The 27,823-nt window shown below is 52.0% G+C and overlaps 1 protein-coding gene across 2 annotated transcripts; it reads left to right on the top strand.

Annotated features, from left to right (window-relative positions):
* Positions 1-137: 137 nt before the first annotated feature.
* On the top strand, positions 138-26,612 carry CDC25A (cell division cycle 25A). 2 transcript variants are annotated; one of them, XM_038755627.1, is made up of 15 exons: positions 138-393; positions 7,373-7,455; positions 9,096-9,138; positions 10,133-10,169; positions 10,613-10,705; positions 12,302-12,421; positions 13,342-13,476; positions 13,959-14,033; positions 15,179-15,352; positions 17,590-17,685; positions 18,228-18,290; positions 18,400-18,498; positions 20,631-20,761; positions 21,750-21,861; positions 25,295-26,612. In XM_038755627.1, exons 1-15 carry the CDS (start codon positions 170-172, stop codon positions 25,433-25,435), a joined length of 1,626 nt encoding a protein of 541 aa, XP_038611555.1. In that variant the 5' UTR covers positions 138-169; the 3' UTR covers positions 25,436-26,612. The 2 variants fall into 2 exon arrangements, with proteins under 2 accessions (XP_038611555.1, XP_038611556.1); XM_038755628.1 differs by lacking the exon at positions 12,302-12,421.
* The last annotated feature ends 1,211 nt before the right edge of the window (positions 26,613-27,823 follow it).

The raw sequence follows: 27,823 nt of genomic DNA, 5'->3' as shown, positions 1-27,823 counted from the left end.
CGCCCGTCGCCGCCATTGTGCGCCCCCTCCCCTGGGCTTTCTCCTCAGCTCGCGTGCCCCCTCCCCGGCCCGGTTGTTTGGGTTTAATCGTGGGGTCGGCGTCGCCCACCTTGGCACGCGCCGCTTCCGGTCGGGGGGGTCAGAGGTCAGGGCAGGGGTGGCCGCCCCTATGGAGCTGGGCCCGGACCTGCCCCTTGCCCACCACCATCACCACCACCACCACCACCACCACCACCACCATCACCATCATCCCCCCCATCACCACCGTCGCCGCCTGCTCTTCGCCGCCTGCAGCCCCCCGACCCCCGTGGTCAAGGCCCTGTTCCCCGCCGGGCCCCGCTCGCCGGTCACCAGCCTCGCCCTCACCATGGACCAGCTGAGGGGCCTGGGCAGGTGAGCAGGACCCCCCCTATTACTATCTAATAATAATATTATTATTAATAAATAATAATTTACTTATTAAAAATAAATACTATTTATTTATTTTATTTTGTTAGTATGAGCAGGACCCCCCTATTATTATATAATATCAATCAATCGTATTTATTGAGCGCTTACTATGTGCAGAGCACTGTACTAAGCGCTTGGGAAGTACAAATTGGCAACACATAGAGTCCCTACCCAACAGCGGGCTCACAGTCTAAAAGGGGGAGACAGAGAACAGAACCAAACATACCAACAAAATAAATAGGATAGAAATGTACAAGTAAGATAAATAAATAAATAAATAAATAGAGTAATAAATATGTACAACCATATATACATATATACTGTATATGCATATATAGTATATATATACATATATACTATATATACTATATATGCATATATAGTATATATATACATATATACTATATATAATAGTAATAATATTATTAATAAATAATAATGTATTTATGACAAATAAATAATATTTATTTATTTTATTTTGTTAGTATGTTTGGTTTTTTTTTCCTCTGTCTCCCCCCTTTTAGACTGGGAGCCCGCTGTTGGGTAGGGACTGTCTCTATGTGTTGCCAATTTGGACTTCCCAAGCGCTTAGTGCGGTGCTCTGCACATAGTAAGCGCTCAATAAATACGATTGATGAGGAGGAGGAGGAAGAGGGTGAGGTAGGAACCTCCACTGAAAAGTGGCAGTGCTCGGCTGGAGCTGGAGGCCCAGGGACATTATTTATTTATTTTACTTGTACCTATCTATTCTATTTATTTTATTTTGTTAGTCTGATGATGATGATGATGATGATAATAATAATGATGGCATTTATTAAGTGCTTACTCTGTGCAAAGCACTGTTCTAAGCACTGGGGAGGTTACAAGGCGATCAGTTTGTCCCACGGGGGACTCACAGTCTTATTCTCCATTTTACAGGTGAGGGAACTGAGGCCCAGAGAAGTGAAGTGACTTGCCCAAAGTCACCCAGCTGACAATTGGCGGAGCCGGGGTTTGAATAATAATAATAATAATAATAATAATAACAATGGCATTTATTAAGCACTTACTATGTGCAAAGCACTGTTCTAAGCGCTGGGGAGGTTACAAGGAGATCAGGCTGTCCCACGGAGGGCTGACAGTCTTCATCCCCACTTTACAGATGAGGGAACTGAGGCTCAGAGAAGTAAAGCGACTTGCCCAAGGTCACACAGCAGACAGGTGGCGGAGCCGGGATTCGAACCCATGCCCTCTGACTCCAAAGCCCGGGCTCTTCTTTGAACCCATGACCTCGGACTCCAAAGCCCGGACTCTTTCCGCTGAGCCACGCTGCTTCTCTAATAAGAGAAGCACTGATCATCATCATCGTGAATCGTATTTATTGAGCGCTTACTATGTGCAGAGCACTGTACTAAGCGCTTGGGAAGTACAAATTGGCAACATATAGAGACAGTCCCTACCCAACATTGGGCTCGCAGTCTAAAAGGGGGAGACAGAGAACGAGAGAAGCACTGAAGAGAGAAGCTTCTCTAATAAGAGAAGCAGCGTGGCTCAGTGGAAAGAGCCCGGGCTTGGAAGTCAGAGGTCATGGGTTCAAATCCCGGCTCCTCCAATTGTCGGCTGGGTGACTTTGGGCAAGTCACTTCACTTCTCTGCGCCTCAGTGACCTCATCTGCAAAATGGGGATTAAGACTGTGAGCCCCATGTGGGACATCCTGATCACCTTGTAACCTTCCCCAGCGCTTAGAACAGTGCTTTGCACATAGTAAGCGCTTAATAAATACCATTATAATAATAATGGTTGTATTTGCTAAGCGCTTCAAGGCCCTACTGAGAGCTCACCTCCTCCAGGAGGCCTTCCCAGACTGAGCCTCTTCCTTCCTCTCCCCCTCTCCATCCCCTGCATCTTACCTCCTTCCCTTCCCCACAGCACCTGTATATATGTTTGTACATATTTATTACTCTATTTATTTTACCTGTACCTATCTATTCTATTTACTTTATTTCGTTGGTATGTTTGGTTTTGTTCTCTGTCTCCCCCTTCTAGACTGTGAGCCCGCTGTTGGGTAGGGACTGTCTCTATATGTTGTCAGCTTGTACTTCCCAAGCGCTTAGTCCAGTGCTTTGCACACAGTAAGCACTCAATAAATACGGTTGATTGATTGATTGATTGATTGAGAAGCAGCGTGGCTCGGTGGAAAGAGCCCGGGCTTTGGAGTCCGAGGACGTGGGTTCAAACCCCAGCTCCTCCAATTGTCAGCTGGGTGACTTTGGGCAAGTCACTTCACTTCCCTGGGCCTCAGTGACCTCATCTGTAAAATGGGGATTAAGACTGTGAGCCCCATGTGTCTTTTAGACTGTGAGCCCACTGTTGGGTAGGGCCTGTCTCTATATGTTGCCAACTTGTACTTCCCAAGCGCTTAGTACAGTGCTCTGCACACAGTAAGCGCTCAATAAATACGATTGATGATGATGTGGGACAACCTGATCACCTTGGATCCGCCCAGCGCTTAGGACAGTGCTTTGCACATAGTAAGCGCTTAACAAATGCCATCATTATTACTATTATTCATCCCCTTTTTACAGATGAGGGAACTGAAGCCCAGAGAAGTGAAGTGACTTGCCCAGAGTCACCCAGCTGACAATTGGTGGAGCCGGGATTTGAACCCATGACCTCTGACTCCAAAGCCTGGGCTCTTTCCACTGAGCCACACTGCTTCTCTAAAATGGGGGTGAAGACTGGGAGCCCCCCGTGGGACAACCTGATCACCTTGGATCCTCCCTCCCCCCCTTTGCACCCCCACCCAAGACACGATCGTTGCCCAGTCGACTTCCTTCCCTTCCCCACAGCACCTGTATATATGGATATATGTTTGTACAGATTTATTACTTTATTTATTTATTTATTTTACTTGTACACATCTATTCTATTTATTTTATTTTGTTAGTATGTTTGGTTTTGTTCTCTGTCTCCCCCTTTTAGCCTGTGAGCCCACTGTTGGGTAGGGACTGTCTCTATATGTTGCCAACTTGTCCTTCCCAAGCGCTTAGTCCAGTGCTCCGCACACAGTAAGCGCTCAATAAATACGATTGATGATGATGATGATGATGATGATGATGACCTTTCCAAGCGCTTAGTGTTCATTCAGAGAAGCAGCGTGGCTCAGTGGAAAGAGCCCAGGCTTAGGAGTCAGAAGTCATGGGTTCTAATCCCGGCTCCCCCACATGTCTGCTGTGTGACTTTGGGCCAGTCACTTAACTTCTCTGTGCCTCAGTAACCTCATCTGCAAAATGGGGGTTAAGACTGTGAGCCCCACGTGGGACAACCTGATCACCTTGTATCCCCCCCCCAGGGTTTAGAACAATGCTTCGCACGTAGTAAGCACTTAAATACTATCATTACTATTATTATTCAATCATTCATTCAGTCATATTTATTGAGCGCTTACTGTGTGCAGAGCACTGGACTAAGCGCTTAAAATGGGGATGAATACTGGGAGCCCCCCCCCCCCCCCCCCCCCCCCCCCGTAGGACAACCTGATCACCTTGGTTCTCCCCCAGCGCTTAGAACAGTGCTTGGCACAGAGTCACTTCTCTGTGTCTCAGTGACCTCATCTGCAAAATGGGGATGAAGACTGGGAGCCCCACGTGGGACAGCCTGATCACCTTGTATCCCCCCAGCGCTTAGAACAATGCTTCCACATAGTAAGCGCTTAACAAATGGCCATCATCATTATTAGTATTGTTCAATCATTCATTGTCATATTTATTGAGCGCTTACTGCATGCAGAGCACTGGACTAAGCGCTTAAAATGGGGATGAAGACGGGGAGCCCCCCCGTGGGACAACCTGATCACCTTGGATCTCCCCCAGTGCTTAGAACAGTGCTTGGCACGTAGTAAGCGCCTAACAAATGCATTATTATTATTCTCTATGCCTCAGTTACCTCATCTGTAAAATGGGGGTGAAGACTGGGAGCCCCACATGGGACAACCTGATCACCTTGGATCTCCTCCAGCGCTTAGAACAGTGCTTGGCACATAGTAAGCACCCAACAAATGCCATCATTATTATTCTCTGTGCCTCAGTTACCTCATCTGTAAAATGGGGATGAAGACTGGGAGGCCCATGTGGGACAGCCTGGTCACCTTGTCTCCTCCCCAGCGCTTAGAACAGTGCTTAACACATGCCATCATTATTATTATTTATTGAGCTCTTACTTTGTGCAGAGCGCTGTACTAAGCGCTTGGGAAGTACCTGAGAAGCAGCGTGGCTCAGTGGCAAGAGCCCGGGCCTGGGGGTCAGAGGATGTGGGTTCTAAATCCGGGTCCGCCACTTGTCTGCTGGGTGACCTTGGGCGAGTCACTTCACTTTGCCAGCGCTTAGAACGGTGCTTTGCACATAGTAAGCGCTTAATAAATGCCATCATTATTATTCTCTGGGCCTCAGTGAACTCACCTGGAAAATGGGGATTAGAACTGTGAGCCCCATGTGGGACAGCTTGATTACCTTGTATCTACCCCAGCGCTTAGAACAGTGCTAGGCACATAGTAAGCACTTAACAAATACCGTAATTATTATTACAAACCGGCAGCATATATATATAGAGAGAAGCAGCGTGGCTCAGTAGAAAGAGCCCGGGCTTTGGAGTCAGAGGTCATGGGTTCGAATCCCGACTCCACCACATGTCTGCTGTGTGATCTTGGGCAAGTCACTTAACTTCTCTGGGCCTCACCTCATCGGTAAAATGGGGATTAAGACTGTGAGCCCCACATGGGACAACCTGATCACCCTGTATCCTCTCCAGCACTTACAACAGTGCTTTGCACATAGTAAGCGCTTAACAAATGCCAATTATTATTATTATTATTATATATACTGTGTGCTATGCACACAGTAAGCGCTCAATAAATGCGATTGAATGAATATAGAGATGGTCCCTACCCAACAATGGGCTCACCGTCTAGAAATACATTGCTTAGTACAGTGCTTTGCGCACAGTAGGTGCTTCATAAATATGAATGAATCCAGCCGAATTCCATGCACGCACTTCTCTTTCCCCCCACGTACACAGGGCCCTGCCGTCCTTCTCCGAAATTCAGCCCGGAAAAGGGATGGGGGGACTGGGCCTAATATATGGCCTCTCATCGCATTCCATGCTTCCTCCATCCTTGGCGTTCGTTTGTATTTGTTGAGCGCATGGGGTGCAGAGCACTGGGCTAAGCGCTTGGGAGAGGACCATACAACAATAAGCATTCATTCAGTCGTGTTTGAGCGCTTACAGTGTGCAGAGCCCTGAATTAAGACTGATTACCTTGTATCCCCCCCAGCGTTAAGAACAGTGCTTAGCACATAGTAAGCGCTTAACGAATGCCATCATCATTATTGTTGTTATTACTGCTTAACAAATGCCATCATCATTATTGTTGTTATTACTAAGCCCATGGAAAGTACAATAGAACCATAAAGAGAGACAGTTCCCCCCCACAATGGGCTTACAGTTTTATAATCTCTGCCCCCAAGGAGTTTATAGTCTAGAGACCGCTTTCAAGCCCTCCCTTATTGCTCCTCTGTTGCCTTATACTTTTCTCCTGCCCCCAAAATAAGATTTGTTTATTTTTATTTTTTATTTTTTATTTATCTTTTATTTATTTTACTTGTACATATCTATTCTATTTATTTTATTTTGTTAGTATGTTTGGTTTTGTCTCTCCCTTTTAGACTGTGAGCCCACTGTTGGGTAGGGACCGTCTCTATATGTTGCCAATTTGTACTTCCCAAGAGCTTAGTACAGTGCTCTGCACACAGTAAGCGCTCAATAAATGCGATTGATGATGATGTTCTCTGTCTCCCCCTTTTAGATTGTGAGCCCACTGTTGGGTAGGGACTGTCTCTATATGTTGCCAACCTGTCCTTCCCAAGCGCTTAGTCCAGTGCTCTGCACACGGTAAGCGCTCAATAAATACGATTGATGATGATGATGATTACCCGTCCCTACCCCCCAAGAGAAAACAGCTCGTGGCAACTGAGGCCAGCTGGGGAGGGTTTGGGGGTCATCGTCATCATCAATCGTATTTATTGAGCGCTTACTGTGTGCAGAGCACTGTACTAAGCGCTTGGGAAGTCCAAGTTGGCAACATATAGAGACCGTCCCTACCCAACAGTGGGCTCACAGTCTAAAAGGGGGAGACAGAGAACAAAACCAAACATACTAACAAAATAAAATAAATAGAATAGATATGTACAAGTTAAATAAATAGAGTAACAAATATGTACGAACATATATACAGGTGCTGTGGGGAAGGGAAGGAGGTAAGATGGGGGGGATGGAGAGGGGGATGAGGGGGAGAGGAAGGAAGGGGCTCAGTCTGGGAAGGCCTTCTGGAGGAAGTGAGCTCTCAGTAGGGCCTTGACTCAGCTTGGGTTTTGCTGCTTCTGGTTAGCACGTTGGCTAATTCTGTTGTATCGTACTCTCCCAAGCTTTTAATACAGTGCTCGCACACATTAAGCGCGCCGTAAAGACCACTGATTGATTGGAAGACGGGTGACCCCCGTGAGACCCAAACGGGCCTGCGATCCAGGACTTACTGGTTATTTATTGAGTGCTTACTATGTGCAGAGCACTGTACTAAGCGCTTACTGGTTCCTCGACCACTGCCCTCCTCTCCTGGTGCGAGCAGCCACCGAGCGGATTGTTAAGATAGGAAGAGGGTGTCTGTTTATTGTCGTATTGCACTCTTCCAAGCGCGTAGTAGCCTCTGCACATAATAATAATAATGATGGTATATGTTAAGCGCTTACTATGTGCAAAGCACTGTTCCAAGCGCTGGAACATAGTAAGCGCTCGATAATTATGATGAAATGAGTAAAGCGTCCCATGAGGCTGGCCCCTCCTGCCGGACTTAGGAAATTGCGGGGGAATAATCCTAGCCCTTTGTTGCAGCGGATGCGAGCAGCAGCTGGAAACGCGAAACGGCGGCGGCGGTGGGCTACCACGAACCACCTCTTCCGAGTCTACGGATTCAGGTATCCGTCCCGGGTGGGAATGAGCCCTCCCTCCCCAGGCTGCCTTATTGCCGGATTCCTCCCGGAGATGCGAAGGGGTTCGGAGCGGTGAGCGGAGCTGAGGCCTGGAGGCCCCGGGCCGCTTCTCCAACTGCTGTGGAGGTTTGGTCTCCCTGGACCCTAAGTCAGGGGTGCCCCTCCGTGTATGTTGCCAACTTGTACTTCCCAAGCGCTTAGTACAGTGCTCTGCACACAGTAAGCGCTCAATAAATACGATTGATTGATTGATCGTAGGGTGAGGGGGGGCCCCACAGCTGTCTGACAGGGTCTAAGAGTTTCCAGGCAGGGCTGGAGAGACTCAAAATGGTGGATTTCCAGCCTGAATCCTGCCGCCATCCCTCAAATTCTTGCCTCCTTTTGTCCCCGTGCAAAATGGAGGGGAGCTGCCATGTTCCTTGTTGGGTGACATTTCCTGCCGTGGGCTCGGGGAGTCCGCTTTTCCGCTCCCTTTCGATTCTTCGTCCCTAGGGGAGGTTGCGGGCTGGCAACGTGTCTACCCACTCTGTTATATTGTACCCACCCAAGCGCTTAGTATAGTGCTCTGCACGTAGTAAGTGCTCAAGTACCATTGATTGCCTCCAATCAATCAATCAATCGTATTTATTGAGCGCTTCCTGTGTGCAGAGCACTGTACTAAGCGCTTGGGAAGTACAAGTTGGCAACATTTATAGACAGTCCCTACCCAACAGTGGGCTCACAGTCTAGAGAAAAGCACTGTTCAGGTGTCCCACGGGGGGCTCACAGTCAATCCCCATTTTACAGATGAGGTAACTGAGGCACAGAGAAGTGACTTGCCCAAAGTCCACTGCAGACACCAGGGAAAAACCACTGGCTCATAAGGAAACGAGGAACAGGTCTGCCTGCCCATCTCCCACACAATTTTTGTTTTTTTTTTTAAGTTGGCTCTTCTTTCCCTTCCCCCAGATGGTTAGCAGGAGGAAAGGGCGCTGATGAGCAGTGAAGGAGAAAGGGTGGGTGAGGTTGATGGGGACAATTCACTTCCCCATTAGAGTGGAAGCTCCTTGCGGGCGGGGAACGAGCTTCATTGTACTCGGCCAAGCACTTGGAAGCAGCATGGCGTAGCGGCTAGAGCACAGGCCTGGGAATCAGAAGGTCACGGGTTCTAAATTCCGGCTTCATGCTTCCCTGTTTTAAGACCTCAGGCAAGTTGCTTCACTTTTTTGTGCCTCAGTTCCCTCATCTGTATAATGGGGATTAAGACAGTGTCCATCCTGATGACCTTGTATCTACCCCAGTATTTAGAACAGTGCTTGGCACATAGTAAGCGCTTAATAGATGCCCTAATTATTTATTATTATTACTATATACCAGGTTATTAGCCTGAGTGCAAACGTGCACAGAAGCAATCATTTCCTCCCTCACTTGAGCAGAATCCTCCCCCTTCCTCTGGGATCATGGCCGCTTCCATCCAGGATCATTCCAGCCCCTGACTTCACGTTCGGATAATGAGCGTTCCCTCCCCCATCTCCCCAGCTTTGAGGACCGAGACTGAGGCGGAAAGCAGGAACGCAGCGGGCTGTGGACAGCCACCCTGTAAGATCGGGGTGGAGTAAAAGAAATCCTTTTCTGGTTTTCCGCAGGCTGCTGTCTGGATTCTCCCGGGCCCCCGGACAACAAGGAAAAGTACGTTTGGGCTCGTTATAACATTTCTGTCGGGCAAACGGAGACCCGAAACCAAGCCCTTTCCCGTAGGCTGAGATCTCAAAGGCTGTCTATCTCTTGTAATAACTGGGGTGTTATTACTGTGTGCTAAACACTACGGCAGGGGGATGGTGATCAGTATATATATATATATATATGTTATATATATGTATATATGTATATATATGTATATGTGTGTATATGTATATATGTTTGTACATATTTATTACTCTATTTTACTTGTACATATCTATTCTATTTGTTTTATTTTGTTAGTATGTTTGGTTTTGTTCTCTGTCTCCCCCTTTTAGACTGTGAGCCCGCTGCTGGGTAGGGACTGTCTCCATGTGTTGCCAATTTGTACTTCCCAAGCGCTTAGTACAGTGCTCTGCACATAGTAAGCGCTCAATAAATACGATTGATGATGATGATGATCAGATCAGTCCATTTCCCACATGGGGATTTCAGACCCCATTTTACAGGTGGGGAAGGGGACTTGAACCCAGGTCTTGTGACTCCCGGGCCTGTTCCATTAGGTGGGCTTAGCGGAGGCATCCAATAAAAAGCAGCGTGGCCTAGAGGATAGAGCACGGACCCGGGTTCTAGCTGCAGCTCTGCCACTTGCCTGCTGTGTGACATTGGGCAAATTGCTTCTCTTCTCTGTGCCTGTTTCCCCGCCTGTAAAATGGGGATTCAAACTGAGGCCCGCTGTTTCCCAGCTTGTATCTGCCCTAGTGCTTAGTACAGTGCCCGGCACCTAGCGCTTAATACTGTTTAAAAAAAAGAAAGGCCCAGGCCGAAGGCGCAGGTTGGGTGTAGCAGCTGGATTTCTGCAGGATTGGTGGAGTTGTCTCTGTTCCCGAGCCCAAAGCTGTGGGGTGTTGGGTGTGGGAGTCACCTGAAACGGAAGTCAATCCCGATTTCCGTCTCAGCACCCCGCCGCGGCTAAACGTCTCCCGTTCTGCCCTCCTTACAGCCTCTGCAAACCCATGAGACGAATCAATTCCCTTCCGGTAAGCAAGCTTCCCCTTTTCCCGTACGCTCTGCTGCTGGTGGGGGGACCCCGTGGGGGTGGCTTTGGAAGATCGGCCCCCTGTTCTCCCCTCTTTTGCCTCGGAGAGAGAAAGGCCCACGTGTCCCTTGAGGTGGGGGGCGTTGAGGGAGTCTGGGCCGGGAAACCTTCACCCGTAGCGAGATCGAATCAAGGCGATAATGTCTCAGGCTGGTTGACCAGCAAGCCGAGGGACTCCTGTAAGATAAGGGGGGAATGTGGTCGTCACAAGCAACGTTGCCCGTCACAAACAACTGAAGAACGTCCTCCCGCGACCCAGGCTGGCTCCTCTAGTAGTTGGCTAGCGGGCCAGCCGCAGAACGACCAGCCGGGAGCCATCTCTCTCGTGGCCCCTCTGACCGCGCGTGCTCTCGCTGACCCAAATCTACCCCGTCCACTTGACAGCAAAGGCTGCTGGGTTGTAGCCCCGCTCTGAAGAGCCACCTGGACCCCCTCGACTGTGATGTCTTCCAGCAAGGCGATGAGAACAAGGAGAACGTGAGTGTCGGGTGTCCGGGGGGGCAAAGATTGAGCCGCGGTGGGCACGTGACAGTTCATCCCGGGCCCGTTTGGCTCCCAGGAGGCCCTTTCCCGTCTGTACTGATCACGTCCTGGGCGCGCAACAGTCCATTGATCGATGGTGGCTTGGTTGCCGCCACGAACGTTGTGTTTGGGAGAAGAGTCTCAATCCCTGCCTTCAAGGAGCTTAGATTCTGGCAGTGAGTGTTTGGGAGAGCAACCTTGACTCACCATTCTAGCAGGGAGGGGAAGCAGAGTTTAACAAATAATAATAGTAATAATGATGGTATTTAAGTGCTTACTATGTGCAAAGCACCGTTCTAAGCGCTGAGGGGATACAAGGCGATCAGGGTGTCCCAAGTGGGGCTCACAATCCTTATCCCCATTTTACCGATGACTTCACTGAGGCACAGAGAAGTGACTTGCCCAAAGTCACGCAGCTGACAAGTGGCGGAGCCGGGATTAGAACCCATGGCCTCCGACTCCCACGCTCGTGCTTTTTCCACTGAGCCACGCTGCTTCTCTAATAATAATAAGTAAGTAGTGGTAGTTGGAGAGGTGAAAATGAGTACCCAAGGACTTCTCTTGCTTTGAGTAAGATTGTGTCCATCAGCTCTGTTGTTTGGTCCCGAACGCTTCGTCCAGTGCACCGCGCTCAGTAAATAGCATTGATTAGAAAGTCAAGCATACAGTTGATGCATAAGTGTCCCAAAGCAGTGTCCAACGACCGAGATTCTGACCTTGCCCTCGGCATCTACAATTTAATGAAGGAGGCGGCCAGGCACGCCTATGTCCCGTGCATTGTCAACTCCCCGAGGGTAGGGATTGAGTCTTCCAAGGATTGTTCCCTTCCAGTACAGCAAACATTATCAACCGATTGATCGGGTAGCCTCTCCCTCTGCTTCGTGTCCCCTGATTTAGCCTGGAAAGCCGAGGGGCTTGTAATTAGGAGAAGCAGCGTGGCTCAGTGGAAAGAGCACGGGCTTTGAGTCCGAGGTCATGGGTTCAAATCCCGGCTCTGCCAACTGTCAGCTGTGGGACTTTGGGCAAGTCACTTCACTTTTCTGGGCCTCTGTTCCCTCATCTGTAAAACAAGGATTAAGACTGTGAGCCCCCTTTGGGACAACCTGATCACCTTGCAACCTCCCCAGCGCTTAGAACAGTGCTTTGCACATAGTAAGCGCTTAACAAACACCATCATTATTATTATTAGGTGGGCCCGGGGCGGGGTCCTAAATAGAGGGGTGAGCCGAGTTGGGAAATTCAGGGAGCGGAAGGCAGAACCGGTGAACCCTGAGGAGGCCGGGGGCCCATCTGGGGTTTAAAGTCCCGCCACGGGCCTTAAGATAGGAAGAGTTCCTGTCTCCTAGCTAGTGGGGCTGTTCGGAGATCCGAGGGTCTGCATGGTAGTATAGTGCTCTGCACATAGTAAGCGCTCAATAAATACGACGGAACGAATGAATGGTAGTCAGTGACAGGTTAGTGTCCCTCCCCCTGCCTTGAGGCAAGAGGCCCACCTCCCCGCTCCCCCAACGGGGCGGACTCGCGGAGAACGTGGGCCACCCTGTCTTGCAGGAGGCGTTTGAGTTCAAGAAGCCGGCCAGGCCTGCGGCTCGGGGCTGCCCGCTTTCGCAGGGCCCGGGAGAGGGAAAAGATGCCTTCGCCCTGAGGCAGAACTCGGCCCCCGCTCGGATGGTTCGTCGCATGCCTTCCTGGGGACGGGGGCGAGGGCTGGGGAGGACGAGACTGGTCTGTCCTCTCAGCCGCCCGGTCACAGTCGGGGCCGACTCGGGGGGTGTGGGGACCAGGACCCCGATCGAGTCGGAGAGCCCCGACTCTGAATCTCCGGTCTCTTGAGGGACGGGGGCTGCGCTGGACCGGGATTTGGGTACGACTCTCACAGGGGGTCGTTGGGGTTGCCGCTCCGGGGCTCTAGCCCCCGCGTGACTTCGAGTATGTAATCGGACTAGTGAGCGGAGCGAGGGGGAGCGCTTCAGCCTGTCTCTCCTTGGAGAGATGGTGTTAGGAAGCTGACAGCCCATGCTGCTGGGTGTGTGGGCAACTAAATGCTGGGACTGGCATCAGAGGGCCCTTTGGCCCTGCCCTTGGCAGACGCTTTTTCGTGACCCCCCGCTCTTGCTGCTCTTCATCATCATCATCATCAATCGTATTTATTGAGCGCTTACTGAGTGCAGAGCACTGTACTAAGCACTTGGGAAGTACAAATTGGCAACATATAGAGACAGTCCCTACCCAACAGTGGGCTCACAGTCTAAAAGGGGGAGACAAAACCAAACATACTAACAAAATAAATAGAATAGATATGTACAAGTAAAATAAATAAATAAATAGAGTAATAAATATGTACATACATATATACAGGTGCTGTGGGGAAGGGAAGGAGGTAAGATGGGGGGGGGGAGGAAGGGGCTCAGTCTGGGAAGGTCTGAGGCGAGGCCTGGTGAAAGCTTTGGGCATAAAGAACAAGGGAATGGAAATCCTTTAACAGGGGAGCATCTCCGGTTGACACGGGGATAGTCCCGGAGACTGGGTGGGAGAGCGTCCGTACCCCCCGCGAGCCGGGGCGGTGACATACTCGGAACGCTGCGTTCCAGTTCTCCCCCGGTGACAAGGACGCCGGCGACCTCTTGGACGTCATCCCCCTCTTCCTGCCGCAGTCGCCTCTGCCCTCCTCGCTGGCCGACGAGGACGACGGCTTCTTGGACCTCCTCGATGGGGATGACTTGAAGGTGGGTGTCGAGCTCAGTGGGGTGCTCTCAGTACGTAGCCCTCCTACTTACTACAAGACCTCGCTTAGGGCTGTCCGTCGTCCCGGCCGAATCCCGAGCCGTGGAGTCCTTGCTGGCTGGAGTCGAGCGTCAGGGGTCAAGCTCTGTGGGTCGTGGCCGTTGGATTGCAGAAACCCCCCTCCGGCCCCCAACAGATTAATCCCTCCGTCAGCCCCGCGTGGCTTAGCGGAAAGAGCCCGGGTTTGGGAATTGGTGGATGTGGGTTCTAATCCTGACTCCGCCACTTGTCAGCTGTGTGACTTTGGGCAAGCCACCTCACTTCTCCGTGCCTCAGTGAAGTCATCGGTCAAATGGGGATGAAGACTGTAAGTCCCATGTGGGACAACCTGATTACCTTGTATCAACCCCAGTGCTTGGCACGTAGTAAGCGCTTAACAAATACCATTATTATTATTATTATTATTATGTTTTTCCCCACTCAGAATGATGAGGAGTCTCCTTCTGGCATGGCGAGTCTCTGGACGGCTCCCCTGGTCATGAGGAGAGCGGCCAACCACGTGAGTCTGGAGGGCGGTTTCTCGTCCCCTCCGCTTTGTCCCAGGAGTCTGATTCCTTCATTCAGTCCTATTTATTGAGTGCTTACCGTGTGCAGAGCACTGTACTAAGCCCTTGGGAGTGTACAGTAGAACGATAAACAGACACATTTTGTTTATTGGGGGGCTCTGGGGTCCATGGTGGGCTCCACCTGCTTGGATCTTGGGGCTCTCTTCCCTACAGAAGGGGGCTTGGCCCTTCTCCTCTTGGACTCTGAGCTATCAGGGAAGAACTGGTCTCCAGTCCCCTTCCCTTTGAGGGCTGAACTCGCTTGACAGCTCTGGACCTGAATTTTCTGTGTGTGTGATTGTACGTGTGTTCTTTTGGGGTGTTATTTAGTTTCTGTTCTTTTTAAGCCCAGGAAGCTCACCCTTCCGCCCCTTCCCCCACGTAGGCATTCTTCTTTCTCCTCCTTGTGCCCGGAAAGCCTGGATTGGTGGTATCCCGTGGCTGCCTTTTTCCTCTCCTCCTCACCATCCCCCCCACCACCCCACTTCCTTCCCCTCCCCACCGCACTTGTATATATATATTTGTACAGATTTATTACTCTTTATTTTACTTGCACATATTTACTATTCTATTTATTTTGTTAATGATGCGCATATAGCTAGAATTCTATTTGTTCTGACGATTTCGACACCTGTCTCCATGTTTTGTTTTGTTGTCTCTCCCCTTCTAATCAATCAATCGTATTTATTGAGCGCTTACTGTGTGCAGAGCACTGTACTAAGCGCTTGGGAAGTACAAGTTGGCAACATAGACGGTCCCTACCCAACAGTGGGCTCACAGTCTAGACTGTGAGCCCGTTGCTGGGTAGGGACCGTCTCTGTCTGTTGCCGACTTGTACTTCCCAAGCGCTTAGTACAGTGCTCTGCACACAGTAAGCGCCCAATAAATCCGATTGAATGACTGAATGAATGCCAAGGCTCCGACTGGGGATGGAACCCCAAGGCGTTGGTCAACCCCTGGGGACGGGGCGGGGGTGAACCCGGGTGACGGGCAACGGAAAGCCGGGCTCCCGGTGGGTGGCCACAGGGGCAGGGCCTGGGTGTGATTTGCTGGCGTGTGGCACTCACCCAGGCCGCGTATGCATGCGTGCGTCACTCAGGGCAAGCGGAGCAAGCTGTTTGAATCCCCGTCGACGCCTACCCCCTTGGCCCGGCCTGCGCTGAAGAGAGCGGAGAGGTCCCGGGAGGGCGCATCCGTGACCAACAGCAAGAGGAGGAAGAGCGGCGTTGGCCTCCTGGACCAAGAAGCGGCCTGTCCGCCGGACCCGACCCAGGTGAGGTCGCCGGGATCCCCTGCCCGGAGGAGCGGCCCAAAGACAGCGCCCGAGGCCTTAGTTCAGCCCCAGCCTCCAGTGCCCACGTCCCTCTGAGAGAGGAGGGTGGCTTCATGTGAACGGAACAGCCGCGACCTAATTTTCCCCCCCCATCTAGGAGCTTGCTTGCTCGGGCTGACCGCCACCCAGGTTGGCCTTGTCCCCATTTTCCAGATGGGGGGAAAAGGCAGGGAAGGACAGAGCTGGGGAGGGGGGTCCGTCTGCCAGGTCGCGGCTCAGTGGAAAGAGCCCGGGCTTTGGAGTCAGCGTTCATGGGTTCCAATCCCAGTTCCGCCAATTGCCAGCTGTGTGACTTCGAGCAAGCCACTTAACTTCTCTGTGCCTCAGTTACCTCATCTGTAAAATGGGGATTGACTGTGAGTCCCCTGTGGGACAACCTGATCACCTCGTAACCTCCCCAGCGCTTAGAACAGTGCTTTGCACATAATAAGTGCTTAATAAATGCCATCATTATTATTATTATTATTATTGTTCCCAGGGGGCTGGACCCCCTTGCAGATGGGGGTCTAGCCCCGAGTGAAGGGCTAGAAGCAGAGAGGTCTGCGGAGGCCCTACAGGGGACATAATAATAATAATAATATAATAATAATAATATCATCATTTATGGCACTTAGCCCTCATCCAGGTCTGCTTCCCCATGACTTCCCGGGTGGCAGTGCTGGTGAACTAGGATTTAAGGGGCCAGCAGGACTGGCAGAGCTGCTGCTGATGGGAATAATAATTGTGGTACTTGTTAAGCACTTACTATGCGCCAAGCACTGTTATAAGGGCTAGGGTAGATACAACTTAATCAGGTTGGACCCAGTCCCTGCCCAACATGGGGCTCCCAGTCTTCACCCCCATTTTACAAATGAGGGAACTGAGGACCAGTGAAGTGAGTTGCCCAAAGTCACCCAGCAGAGGTGTGGCAGAGCCAGGATTAGAATCCAGGTCCTTCTGATTCCCAGGCCCGGGGTCTAGCCACTACGCCACACCGCGTCTCTGATGGGAGAGGGCAGGGTGGTGCGGATCAGGTTGATAGCGTAGCCCTGTTGTAGGCATGTTGGGGTTGCAAGTGGATAATAGGCCCCCCTCAACCTCCACTCTCTCTCCCCCGAGCCTCTGTTTCCCCTCTGGCCTGCCTGAGACTTCCTGTATTCCAGATCCCCCTTCACGGACTCCCGATCGCCCTTCTCCAGCCCCCTGACGCCTCCCTTCCAGCCCGGGTGGCCGGAAGAAGTCACTCATCCCCCGGAGGCCCAGACCTGCCTGCCTTAAGAGGAGCAGAGCGGATAGGGCCCGGGCTTGGGAGTCAGAAGGATCTGGGTTCTAATCCCGCCTCTGCCACTTGTCTGCTGTGTGGCAAGTAATTTCACGTCTTTGGGCCTCAGCTACCTCATTGAGGAGTTAGGAGCGTGGGCCCCGTGCGGGACAGGGACTGTGTCCAACCGAACTGCAGCGCTCAGTAGGGTGTCTGGACGGTGATAAGTGCTTAACAAATACCGTTAACAAAAATAATAATACTTGGCCGAAGAACAGCCAAGTGGAGCGACTTTTTGGTTGAAAAAGCTTCCTGTGGCAAGGCCTGTGGGAGAGATGTGGGTCTCTGAGAGGCCCCTCGGTTGACTGTTGTGGGGAAGCTAACCTGGGCTGGGAGAGAAGCACGGAATCACTCATTCAGCCAATTTGTACTTCCTAAGCGCTTAGTACAGTGCTCTGCACATAGTAAGCGCTCAATAAATACGATTGATGATTGAGAAGCAGCGTGGCTCCGTGGAAAGAGCCCGGGCTTTGGAGGCGGAGGTCGCGGGTTCAAATCCCGTCTCCGCCGATTGTCAGCTGTGTGACTTTGGGCGAGTCGCTTCTCTGGGCCTCAGTCCCCTCATCTGTAAAATGGGGATTAAAGACTGTGAGCCCCCCGTGGGACAACCTGATCCCCTGTCAGCGCTTAGAACAGTGCTTTGCACAAGGTAAGCGCTTAATAAATGCCATCGTTTCTATTATTATTGTAGCCTCTCCAGTGCTTAGAACAGTGCTTTGCCCATACTAAGCGCTTAATAAATGCCATCATTATTATTATTATTTACTGAGCGCTTACTGAACTGTACTAAGCAGTTGGGAGGTTCCAATTTAACTGTCACGTTCCCTGCCCACGAGCTTCCCATCACGACAATCCCACCCCCGGCTTGTCCCCACAGAGCCCAGGGCCGGCGAGGCCCCTGCCGCCCGCCTCGGAGGCCATCGAGAGCATGTTGGACGGTGACCACAGGGATCTCATCGGCGACTTCTCAAAGGTGAGACCCCCCCCGCCCCAAACCCCTCCAGAGGACCGGCGGCTGGGACGGAGAGGTTGGGAATGGCGGTCGGCCAGCGGGACGCGGGACCGGGGGGACGGGCAGGGCCGCGGCTCAGCCTGGGGCCTGAGAGGCGCCTCGCGGGGCCCGAAGAGGACAAGGAAGGGTAGGATCCATCCCAGCCCCTGCAGCGGGCTCCGTTGGGCCTTGGGGGAGCAGGCAGGGTCCAAATTACGCGTTCTGGAGCCTGTGCTTCCTCTTTTCTGCCCAGGACGAGGTCTCACCTTCCTCCCTGCCCCGTCATCATCATCATCAATCGTATTTATTGAGCGCTTACTATGTGCAGAGCACTGTACCAAGCGCTTGGGAAGTACAAATTGGCAACATATAGAGACAGTCAATCAATCAATCGTATTTATTGAGCGCTTACTATGTGCAGAGCACTGTACCAAGCGCTTGGGAAGTACAAATTGGCAACATATAGAGACAGTCCCCACCCAACAGTGGGCTCACAGTCTAAAAGACCGTCCCCTTCCTTTCAGGTCTACCTCTTCCACACAGTGACCGGGAAGCACCAGGATCTGAAGTACATCTCCCCGGAAATAGTAAGTCCACAGGAGGCCCCGACTCCCGAGGCTTGGAGGGTTTTCCAAGCTACTGGAGCGTGAGGCCAATCCTCGTCTCTTCCCTCTCCCCCGCCCGCCCTCTGCGCAGATGGCCTCGGTGTTGAACGGGAAGTTTGCGAGCCTCATTGAGGAGTGCGTGATCATCGACTGTCGCTACCCGTACGAGTACGAGGGCGGCCACATCAAGGTGGGGCTGGGGGGCAACGCTGCATGTTCTCTCGTGAAATGTCGGCCCTTCCCGGAGGCTCCTCTGGTGCTGGTGGGGAGGGGAGAACAGCTGACTGGCCCTGAATGTAGCACTAAAGCTTGGCCTGGGTTGGTTGGCTCATTCATTCAGTCGTATTTATTGAGCGCTTACTGTGCGCAGAGCACTGTACTAAGTACTTGGGAGAGGACAATACAACGACAACTATACATTCCCTGCCCACAACGAGATTACATTCTAGAGGGGGCAGCTCATGAGGGTGGGTAATGAGAATCTCCTGCTAATCTCCTCACCGTACCTCGTTCTCGCCTGTCCCGCTGTCGACCCCCGGCCCACGTCCTCCCCCGGGCCTGGAATGCCCCCGATCCCTCTGCCCCTCCGCCAAGCTAGCTCTCTTCCTCCCTTCAAGGCCCTGCTGAGAGCTCACCTCCTCCAGGAGGCCTTCCCAGACTGAGCCCCTTCCTTCCTCTCCCCCTCGTCCCCCTCTCCATCCCCCCATCTTACCTCCTTCCCTTCCCCACAGCACCTGTATATATGGTTGTACATATTTATTACTCTATTTATTTATTTATTTATTTATTTATTTATTTTACTTGTACATTTCTATCCTATTTATTTTACTTTGTTGGTATGTTTGGTTCTGTTCTCTGTCTCCCCCTTTTAGAGTGTGAGCCCACTGTTGGGTAGGGACTGTCTCTATGTGTTGCCAATTTGTACTTTCCAAGCGCTTAGTACAGTGCTCTGCACATAGTAAGCGCTCAATAAATATGATTGATATGAGAATAATTGGGAAATTTGCTAAGCACTAAATGTGTGCCAGATTCTACTAAGCACTGGGTTAGATACAACTTGCACTTCCCAAGCGCTTAGTACAGTGCTCAGCACACAGTAAGTGCTCAATGAATACGATTGAATGAATACAAGACTGAATGAATGTCCGTCATGGGGGGTCCCAGTCTAGGACGGAGAGAACAGGTATTAATTCTGCCTCTGTTTGCTCCTGTCAGATGGGGATTCAAGTGGTGGTGTTTTTTGGTTTTGTTTTTTAAATGGTGTTGGGTTAAGTTCATTCAATTCAATCGTATTTATTGAGCGCTTACTGTGTGCAGAGCACTGTACTAAGCGCTTGGGAAGTACAAGTTGGCAACATATAGAGACAGTCCCTACCCAACAGCGGGCTCACAGTCTAGAAGTTAAGTGCTAAGTTAAGGGTTAAGTGCTTATTATGTGTCGACCGCTGTTCTAAGCAGAGCGGTAGATACAAGTCGATTAGGTTGGACGTAATAATAATAATAATAATAATTATGGTATTTGTTAAGCGCTTACTATGTGCCAAGCACTGTTCTAAGCGCTAGGGCTGATATAAGATAATCAGGTTGTCCCACATGGAGCTCACAATCTTAATCCCCATTTTATAGGAGCTCACTGAGGCCCAGAGATGTGAAGTGACTTGCCCAAGGTCACACACGTAATCCCTGACCTCATGGGGTTCACAGTCCAGGTCACACCCCAGGCAAGCAGTAGAGGTAGAATTAGAACCCGGGTCTTCCTACTCAACGACCGCGCTGCCTCGCTGTGGGGCCAGGATTAAGCCTAGGGGTGTGGGGTTGAGTGGCTGGGCCTTTCCTCTCATGTGGCATAGGGAAGCATTCATTCATTCACGCGTATTTATTGAGTGCTTACTGTGTGCAGAGCACTGTACTAAGCGCTTGGGAAGTACAAGTCGGCAACATATAGAGGTGGTCCCTTTCCAACAACGGGCTCACAGTCTAGAAGGGGGTGACAGACGACAAAACAAAACATGTCGCAGCATGGCATAGTGGATAGAAATACAGGCCTGCGAGTCTGAAGGTCGTGGGGTCTAGTCCCGGCTCTGCCGCTGCTCTACTGAATGACCTTGGACAAGTCACGCCAATTCTCTGGGCCTCAGTTGCTTCATCTGTACTATGGGGGTTAACGCTTTGAGCCCCATGTGGGACAGGGACTGTGTCCAACCTGACTTGCTTGTAGCCACCCCAGAGCTTAGTACAGTTCCTGCCACATAGTAAGTGCTTAACAAATACCATAATTGATGTGGATGGGGGGCTGGAGCTTACCTCGTCGTCTCTGGCCAGGGCGCGGTCAATCTACACATGGAGGAGGAAGTGGAGGCCTTCCTGCTGAAGAAGCCCATCCTGCCGGCCAACGGCAAGCGCGTCATCGTCGTCTTCCACTGCGAGTTCTCCTCGGAGCGGGGGCCCCGCATGTGAGTCTGGGACCTGGGATTGGGCGGGAAGCCTGGCACCGGGCCGGCATCCCTGCAGATCCCGCTACCCCTCCTCCCAAGCGACCACACTTCGCCCTGTGGCGTTATCTGCAGTCAACCAGTCAGGTTTATTGGGCGCTTACTATGTGCAGCGTACTGTACGAAGCGCTTGGGAGAGTACAATACGACAGAATTAGGAGTCCCTGCCCGTAAGGAGCTAACCGGCTGGGGGGGGACGTCGGATGCTAATATGAATAAATGAGTCATTTAGAATAATTTAAAGATATGGACGTAAGGGCTGTGGAGTTGGGGGGAGGGAGCGTTCAGAAGGCGAAGACTGGAATGAGCAGGCCAGAGCGAGTCTGATACCGAGGACTCGGTTTGGGGGGGCCCTGGACCCAGAACCCCTGTCCGACTGCTGGCTCCGAGTCTGACCGTGGCCCTAAAAGTGAAATGACTCGTCCAAGGACACCGACCCGAGCGCGTGGGAGAGTTTAATAGATATTGTGATCCTCCTGCCCTCAAGGAGCTTTGTCGCGCGGCCACCCCCATCCCCTCTGTTCAGAGTTGACAGGAGGAAAATGACGGCCGGGCCGTGGACCGGTCACCAGGCTCCCACCCGTCCTGACTTAAAAAAAAAACCAACAAACGGGTTGTGTCCCCTCTCATTCATTCATTCGATTGTATGTATTGAGCGCTTACTGTGTACAAAGCACTGTACTAAAAGCTTGGGAGAGGATAGTATAGCAACAGACAGACCTATTGCTGCTCACAACGAACTCACAGTCTGGGGAGAGGGGGGGTTCTCCTCAAAGCAAGCATCCGGGCTGCTGTTTCAGTCCCTGCCGCCTCCCACCTGCCGTGGGGCCTCTCGGAGGTGGTTGGCGCCGGGCCCCGGTGTCCTGGGCGTGCCAGCGGTCCGGGAGAGGGAGGGAGGGCTTCCTGGGGGCGTCAGTCGGGCTGAGCCCGTCCCTTCTCCCTCCCCCAGGTGCCGTTTCGTGCGCAAGAGGGACCGGCTGGGGAACGAATACCCCAAACTCCACTACCCCGAGCTGTACGTCCTGAAAGGAGGCTACAAGGACTTCTTCTCCAAGTGCCAGGTGAGGACGGGAGGGTCGAGGGTGTGGTGGCGAGGGGTCAGATGATCTGGCCGGGCAAAGGGGAGGACGGACACCGTTTCAGACAGAGGCCGGTAGGCGCCCATGCTCAAAAACCCACATTATAATAACGGTAATTGTAACAGAAGCGCTACGTGAAGGATTACGCCAAGCGTTGGGACCTCCGGGATGCTTAGGTCCCACATCTGAGGGAGAACAGCTCTCCAATCCCCATTTTGCAAAGGGAGCTGAGGCTTAGAGGAAGTGAAGGGACTTGCCCAAGTCGAGTGGCAGAGCCGGGATTAGAACCCGGGTTCTCTGCCTCCTGGGCCCGAGCTCTTTCCACTCGATCACGCTGCCTAGCAACCAGCGGAAGTCCAAATCGGCTAGTGGGGGCTGGGGAGGGAGGGATTTGGCTGGGGTGGGGGCCTTCAAGGTGAAGGTGGGCTTTCAGATAAGGGGATGGGCCCATCTTACCTCAGGTCAATGGTGGGGCTCACTATAGGGTGAAGAACACTGTACTGAGCGCCCGGGAGCGTATGCTATTAGCCAACATCGGCATTTACTGAGCACTAATTGGGAACTGAATACTGCTAAATGCTTGGGAGAGTATAATCAATCAATCGTATTTATTGAGCACTTACTGTGTGCAGAGTACTGTACTAAGCGCTTGGGAAGTACAAGTTGGCAACATATAGCTATAATACAACAAAGGTGGTAGAAACTTTCCCTGCCCACAGGGGACTTGCAGTCTAGAGGGGGAGACCAACATTAAAATCAATTTGGCCTACGAACATAAGTGCTGTGGGCTGAATATCGAGCGGTCTCCGTCCTCAAGCTTCTAGTAACAAAGGTATTTATTAAGCACCTGACTCTGCACACAGTAAGCGCTCAATAAATACGATCGAATGAATGAATGGGTGAACTCTGTGCGAAGCAGTGGGTTAGAAGCTAGCTCCTGGGGTTGGCTGTAATTGCAGGTGATCAAATCCCTTTTATTTTTTTTTTAAATGGTATTTAAGCTCATGCAATAAGCCAGATTTTATTCCAAGCTCTGGGGTAGATACAAGGTAATCACGTTGGACACGGTCCAGCGGTGTCCCACGTGGGGCTCAGAGCCTTAACCCCCACTTTACAGACGAGGTAACTGAGGCACAGAGGAAGGGAAGTGACTGGCCCAAGGTCATACAGCGGACGAGGGGCAGAGCCGAAACTAGACACCCCTGCCCGTGCACTGTCCACTAGGCCACGGTGCTTCTCAGGCACGCGGTTCCTGACTTTCCCAGGGCTTACGAATTGTAGCGGCTTATCCCCATTTAACAGGTGGGGAAACTGAGGCCCAGAGATGCGACTTGCCCAAGGACGTACACAAAGCCAGTGACAGAGGTGGGACAAAGAAACTGAGTCTCCGTTGCCTCTTTCACTAGGCCACGCTGCCCTCCTCTAATAATAGTCAGTGGTATTTGAGTGCTTACTGTGGGCAGAGTCCTGAGCTTGGGAGAGTACAAATAATTACGGTATTAAGCGCTCACTACATGCCCAGCGCTGGGCTAAGTTTGGCCTCCTAAGGACCCAAATAGTTGACGATCAGGGGAAGACGGAGGATCAGTAAGAGTGTTTAGTACAGCGCTCTTCACTCAACTGCACAATACGTACCGATGATTGACCGGTAAAGGGGGTGGGTCGTCGGGGGCAGCGACTAGGACGATGTAAACTGAGGCAGCGGAACCTCATCAGGGAAGGCTTCCTGGGAGAGGCAGGATTTTAAGAGGGCTTTGAAGACGGGGACGTGTGGCAGGGAGAAGGGTGAGGGCCAGGTCCGGCGCGAATCAATCCGTCAATCAATCAATCAATCAATCGTATTTATTGAGCGCTTACTGGGTGCAGAGCACTGGACTAAGCGCTTGGGAAGTCCAAGTTGGCAACATATAGAGACAGTCACTACCCAACAGTGGGCTCACAGTCTAAAAGGGGGAGAGATATTTCGTCGTATTTCTCGAGCGCTTACCGCGCAGAGCGCTGCGCTAAGCGCTTGGGAGAGTACGCAACAGAGTTGGTTGGCTCATTCCCTGCCCACAGGGAGCTTACAATTGGGACACTGTTCACTGGGGAGAAGGAAGTGAGAAGATCAGATAGGAAAGGGAGAGAGTAGTAGCGGGATTTGTTTAATCCTCCACGGATGCAGCGCGTGGGAAGTATAACATAAAATTCATTCAGTCGTATTTATTGAGCGCTTACTGTGTGCAGAGCACTGTATTGAGCGCTTAATACGTAAAGCACTTAGTACGGCCTGCTACTGTCGACATCAAATGACACCTTCCCTGCCCACGAGGGGCTTCCACCCTAAGGCAGGGGATAGGCCTAAAATTATTTACAAATGGCTTCAAGTGGGTAGTTTAATCAATCAATCAATCAATCGTATTTATTGAGCGCTTACTGTGTGCAGAGCACTGTACTAAGCGCTTGGGAAGTACAAGTTGGCAACATATAGAGACAGTCCCTACCCAACAGTGGGCTCACGGTCTAAAAGGGGGAGACAGAGAACAAAACCAAACATACTAACAAAATAAAATAGAATAGATATGTACAAGTAAAATAGAGTAGTAAATATGTACAAACATATATACATATATCCAGGTGCTGTGGGGAAGGGAAGGAGGTAAGATGGGGGGGATGGAGAGGGGGACGAGGGGGAGAGGAAGGAAGGAAGGGGCTCAGTCTTTCCTGGGAAATGCAATCCCTGGGAATTTCCTTGCCAACTTTCATGATCATCATCATCATCAATCGTATTTATTGAGCGCTTACTGTGTGCAGAGCACTGTACTAAGCGCTTGGGAAGTACAAATTGGCAACATATAGAGACAGTCCCTACCCAACAGTGGGCTCACAGTCTAAAAGGGGGAGACAGAGAACAAAACCAAACATACTAACAAAATAAAATAGAATAGATATGTACAAGTAAAATAAATAGAGTAATAAATATGTACAAACATATATCCATATACCCAGGTGCTGTGGGGAAGGGAAGGAGGTAAGATTGGGGGGATGGAGAGGGGGACGAGGGGGAGAGGAAGGAAGGAAGGGGCTCAGTCTTTCCTGGGAAATGCAATCCCTGGGAATTTCCTTGCCAACTTTCATCATCATCATCATCAATCGTATTTATTGAGCGCTTACTATGTGCAGAGCACTGGACTAAGCGCTTGGGAAGTACAAACTGGCAACGTATAGAGACAGTCCCTACCCAACAGTGGGCTCACAGTACACCTGAATCCAGAAAAGTGGGTCTGTGCTGGAGGCGGGATCTTTAGGGGGGCTTTGGACGCGAAGTGGCGTCCCCCGGCAGAGGAGGGGAGGGACGAAGAGGTCGGGCTGGGGTGGGGTCGGGACAGTCTGATGCCACCCTGATGCGGGGTGGTCTCTCCCCTCCCCCGGCCAGTCCTTCTGCGAGCCCCCCGGCTACCGCCCCATGCACCACGAGGACTTCAAGGAAGACCTGAAGCGCTTCCGCACCAAGAGCCGGACGTGGGCCGGCGAGAAGAGCAAGCGGGAAATGTACAGCCGCCTGAAGAAACTCTGAGCGCCCCCGATGCCGCCCACCCCTTCCCTCCCCGCCCGCCCCGACACCCTCACACGCTCACTCACACGCACCGTCCCCGGGGTCCGGAGGGGAGAGGGGACTCCGGTGGCCGGGTGCCCGCCCTCCGCGGCGGACCTGGCCGGCTGAGAGCCCACGGGGGTGGCCACCGGCCCCCGCCACCCACCCCGGCCGCGCCCGTTCAGGCTGGCTTCCGCCCCGCGCCGCAGGAGGGGCGTCGGAGAGATCGGGGGGCGTGCCGGAGAAGCGCCTCCGTTTTAATTTATTGAACTCGATCGCTTTTAAACGTCGGCCCGGGGCGCTGGACCGAGGCCGGCCCCTCTGCTTGGGGGGCCGGCGTGGACTCTCGCGGGGGGACCGAGGTAGGGCTGTGCCTCGTTGGCACTGGGGGCGGGATGGAATCGGTGCCGCCCGCGTTGCCCCTGTTGGACTTTGGGGTCACGGAACATCCCCGCCTTGCCAATCCTGCCGGGGCGGTACTTGAGAGGATGCTGGGGAGCGGCTGTGTTGTGTAACCACCCGTCTGGAAGTGGGGATGGGGGAGACATGGGGGACAGAAGGAGGTCAATCTCGGTCGTGCCCGCTTTTTTTCCCTGGTCACCGTTCTTCCGCCGATTTTTTTTCTCTCAAAAAACCGGCCCCGGGCTCCTTGGAAAGGTTTTTAAAAGCTTGGCGTAGTCCCGGCAACGGGGGGCATCAAATCAGTGTTAGGGAGGAGGCCCGGAGGTCTCTGAGCCCAGTTCTTACCGCGTTGGGGTTTTGGAGGGGGGTAGGGAGCCCCCCCAGCCCAGAGGGGCCTGTCGGTGCTAGGGTCTGGAGGATTCCCGGCATCCGCCAGGGCCTCTCCCCGCTCCCTGCCCACCGAGGGCAGGGAAAGGCATCCGGGACTGGCGGTCGGGGCGGGGGTGGGACACAAGCGCTAGGTTTTGGGTTTAGGAGTCGCGTTCGAGAGGGATGCCGGCCTTGGAAAAGACATGGGACGGAGGGCTGTGCGAGGGGGTGGGGGGCAGGACGGACACCTCCCTCCACCCCCCCCCCAGGGAAGGGTCTGCCCAGCTCGGCGGGCGGGAGCTGGGGGACTCGGAGAGACGGGAAAGGTTTGGACGGCTCAGCCTGCTGTGGCTTCTGGCCTGTTTCAGACTCTGCGAATAAACGACCTAAAAACCCAAATGCTTCAGCTCCCTCCACCTTCTGTTTATTTTTTTTTCCCCTCCCGCTGCTGCCCAGGAATCACCCTTCCCCATCCCGAAAGGTTTGGGTGAGTCAGCCCCGTTCCACGGGCCCGCCGTTATCGGGAATGGGCAGTAGGGACCACAATTCCTCATCCCTCCCACCTGGGAATCAATCAGTCGTATTTATTGAGAGTGTGCAGAGCACTGGACTAAGCGCTTGGGAAGTACAAGTTGGCAACAACTTGGGAATGGGGGAGAGAGGCTCCTGCCCCTTTCACTAACATTAGAAGCAGCGTGGCTCAGTGGAAAGAGCCCGGGCTTTGGAGTCAGAAGTCATGGGTTCCAATCCCGGCTCCGCCACTCGTCTGCTGTGTGACTTTGGGCGAGTCACTTCACTTCTCTGGGCCTGTTACCTCATCTGGAAAATGGGGATTAAGACTGAGCCCCACGTGGGGCAACCTTGATTACCTTGTATCTCCCCCAGCGCTTAGAACAGTGCTGGGCACATAGTAAGCGCCGAACAAATATCATCAACAAGACCGCAGGGAGGGAGAGCCATTGTAGGAATTAAAACCGCTTGTTTTCATCTGAAGCAGCATGAGAAGCAGCATGGCTCAGTGGAAAGAGCCCGGGCTTTGGAGTCAGAGGTCATGGGTTCAAATCCTGGCTCTGCCACTTATCAGCTGTGTGACTGTGGGCAAGTCACTTAACATCTCTGGGCCTCAGTTACCTCATCTGGAAAATGGGGTTGAAGACTGTGAGCCCCCCGTGGGACAACCTGATCACCTTGTAACCTCCCCAGCGCTTAGAACAGTGCTTTGCACATAGTAAGCGCTTAATAAATGCCATTATTATTATTATTATTATCTGAAAACCCCTCCTGTGGGGCTAACAATAACGGCAGGTTTAAAAGCTCTTTGTGGGCAGGGCTTGACTTCTGCAGTTTCACCTTGCCCCAACCCCAGTGTTTTCAGTTGTGTTTTTGTTTTTTTTTTAATGATATCTGTTAAAAATTTACTGTGTAGTGGATAGAGCCCAGGTCGTGGATTCGAATTCCGGCTCCGCCACTTGTCTACTTCGCACCCGCCACGAGGCCCAAAGCGGTAGAAGCAGCGTGGCTTAGTTCATTCATTCAATCGTGTTTATTGAGTGCTTACTGTGTGGAACACTGTACTAAGCGTTTGGAAAGCTTAGTGGA

Source organism: Tachyglossus aculeatus, chromosome 13 (genome assembly GCF_015852505.1).
Source record: "Tachyglossus aculeatus isolate mTacAcu1 chromosome 13, mTacAcu1.pri, whole genome shotgun sequence".
NCBI lineage: Eukaryota > Metazoa > Chordata > Mammalia > Monotremata > Tachyglossidae > Tachyglossus > Tachyglossus aculeatus.
Note: the sequence above shows the minus strand (reverse complement) of the source record. Positions and strands in the feature narration are given on the sequence as shown.

Bases quoted from the DNA above. Each gene is read 5' to 3' on its own strand.
- CDC25A (XM_038755627.1), top strand. From the start codon at position 170: ATGGAGCTGGGCCCGGACCTGCCCCTTGCCCACCACCATCACCACCAC. The intron at 17,686-18,227 runs GTGAGACCCCCC...CCTTCCTTTCAG, and splicing joins TCATCGGCGACTTCTCAAAG to GTCTACCTCTTCCACACAGT. The intron at 21,862-25,294 runs GTGAGGACGGGA...TCCCCCGGCCAG, and splicing joins ACTTCTTCTCCAAGTGCCAG to TCCTTCTGCGAGCCCCCCGG.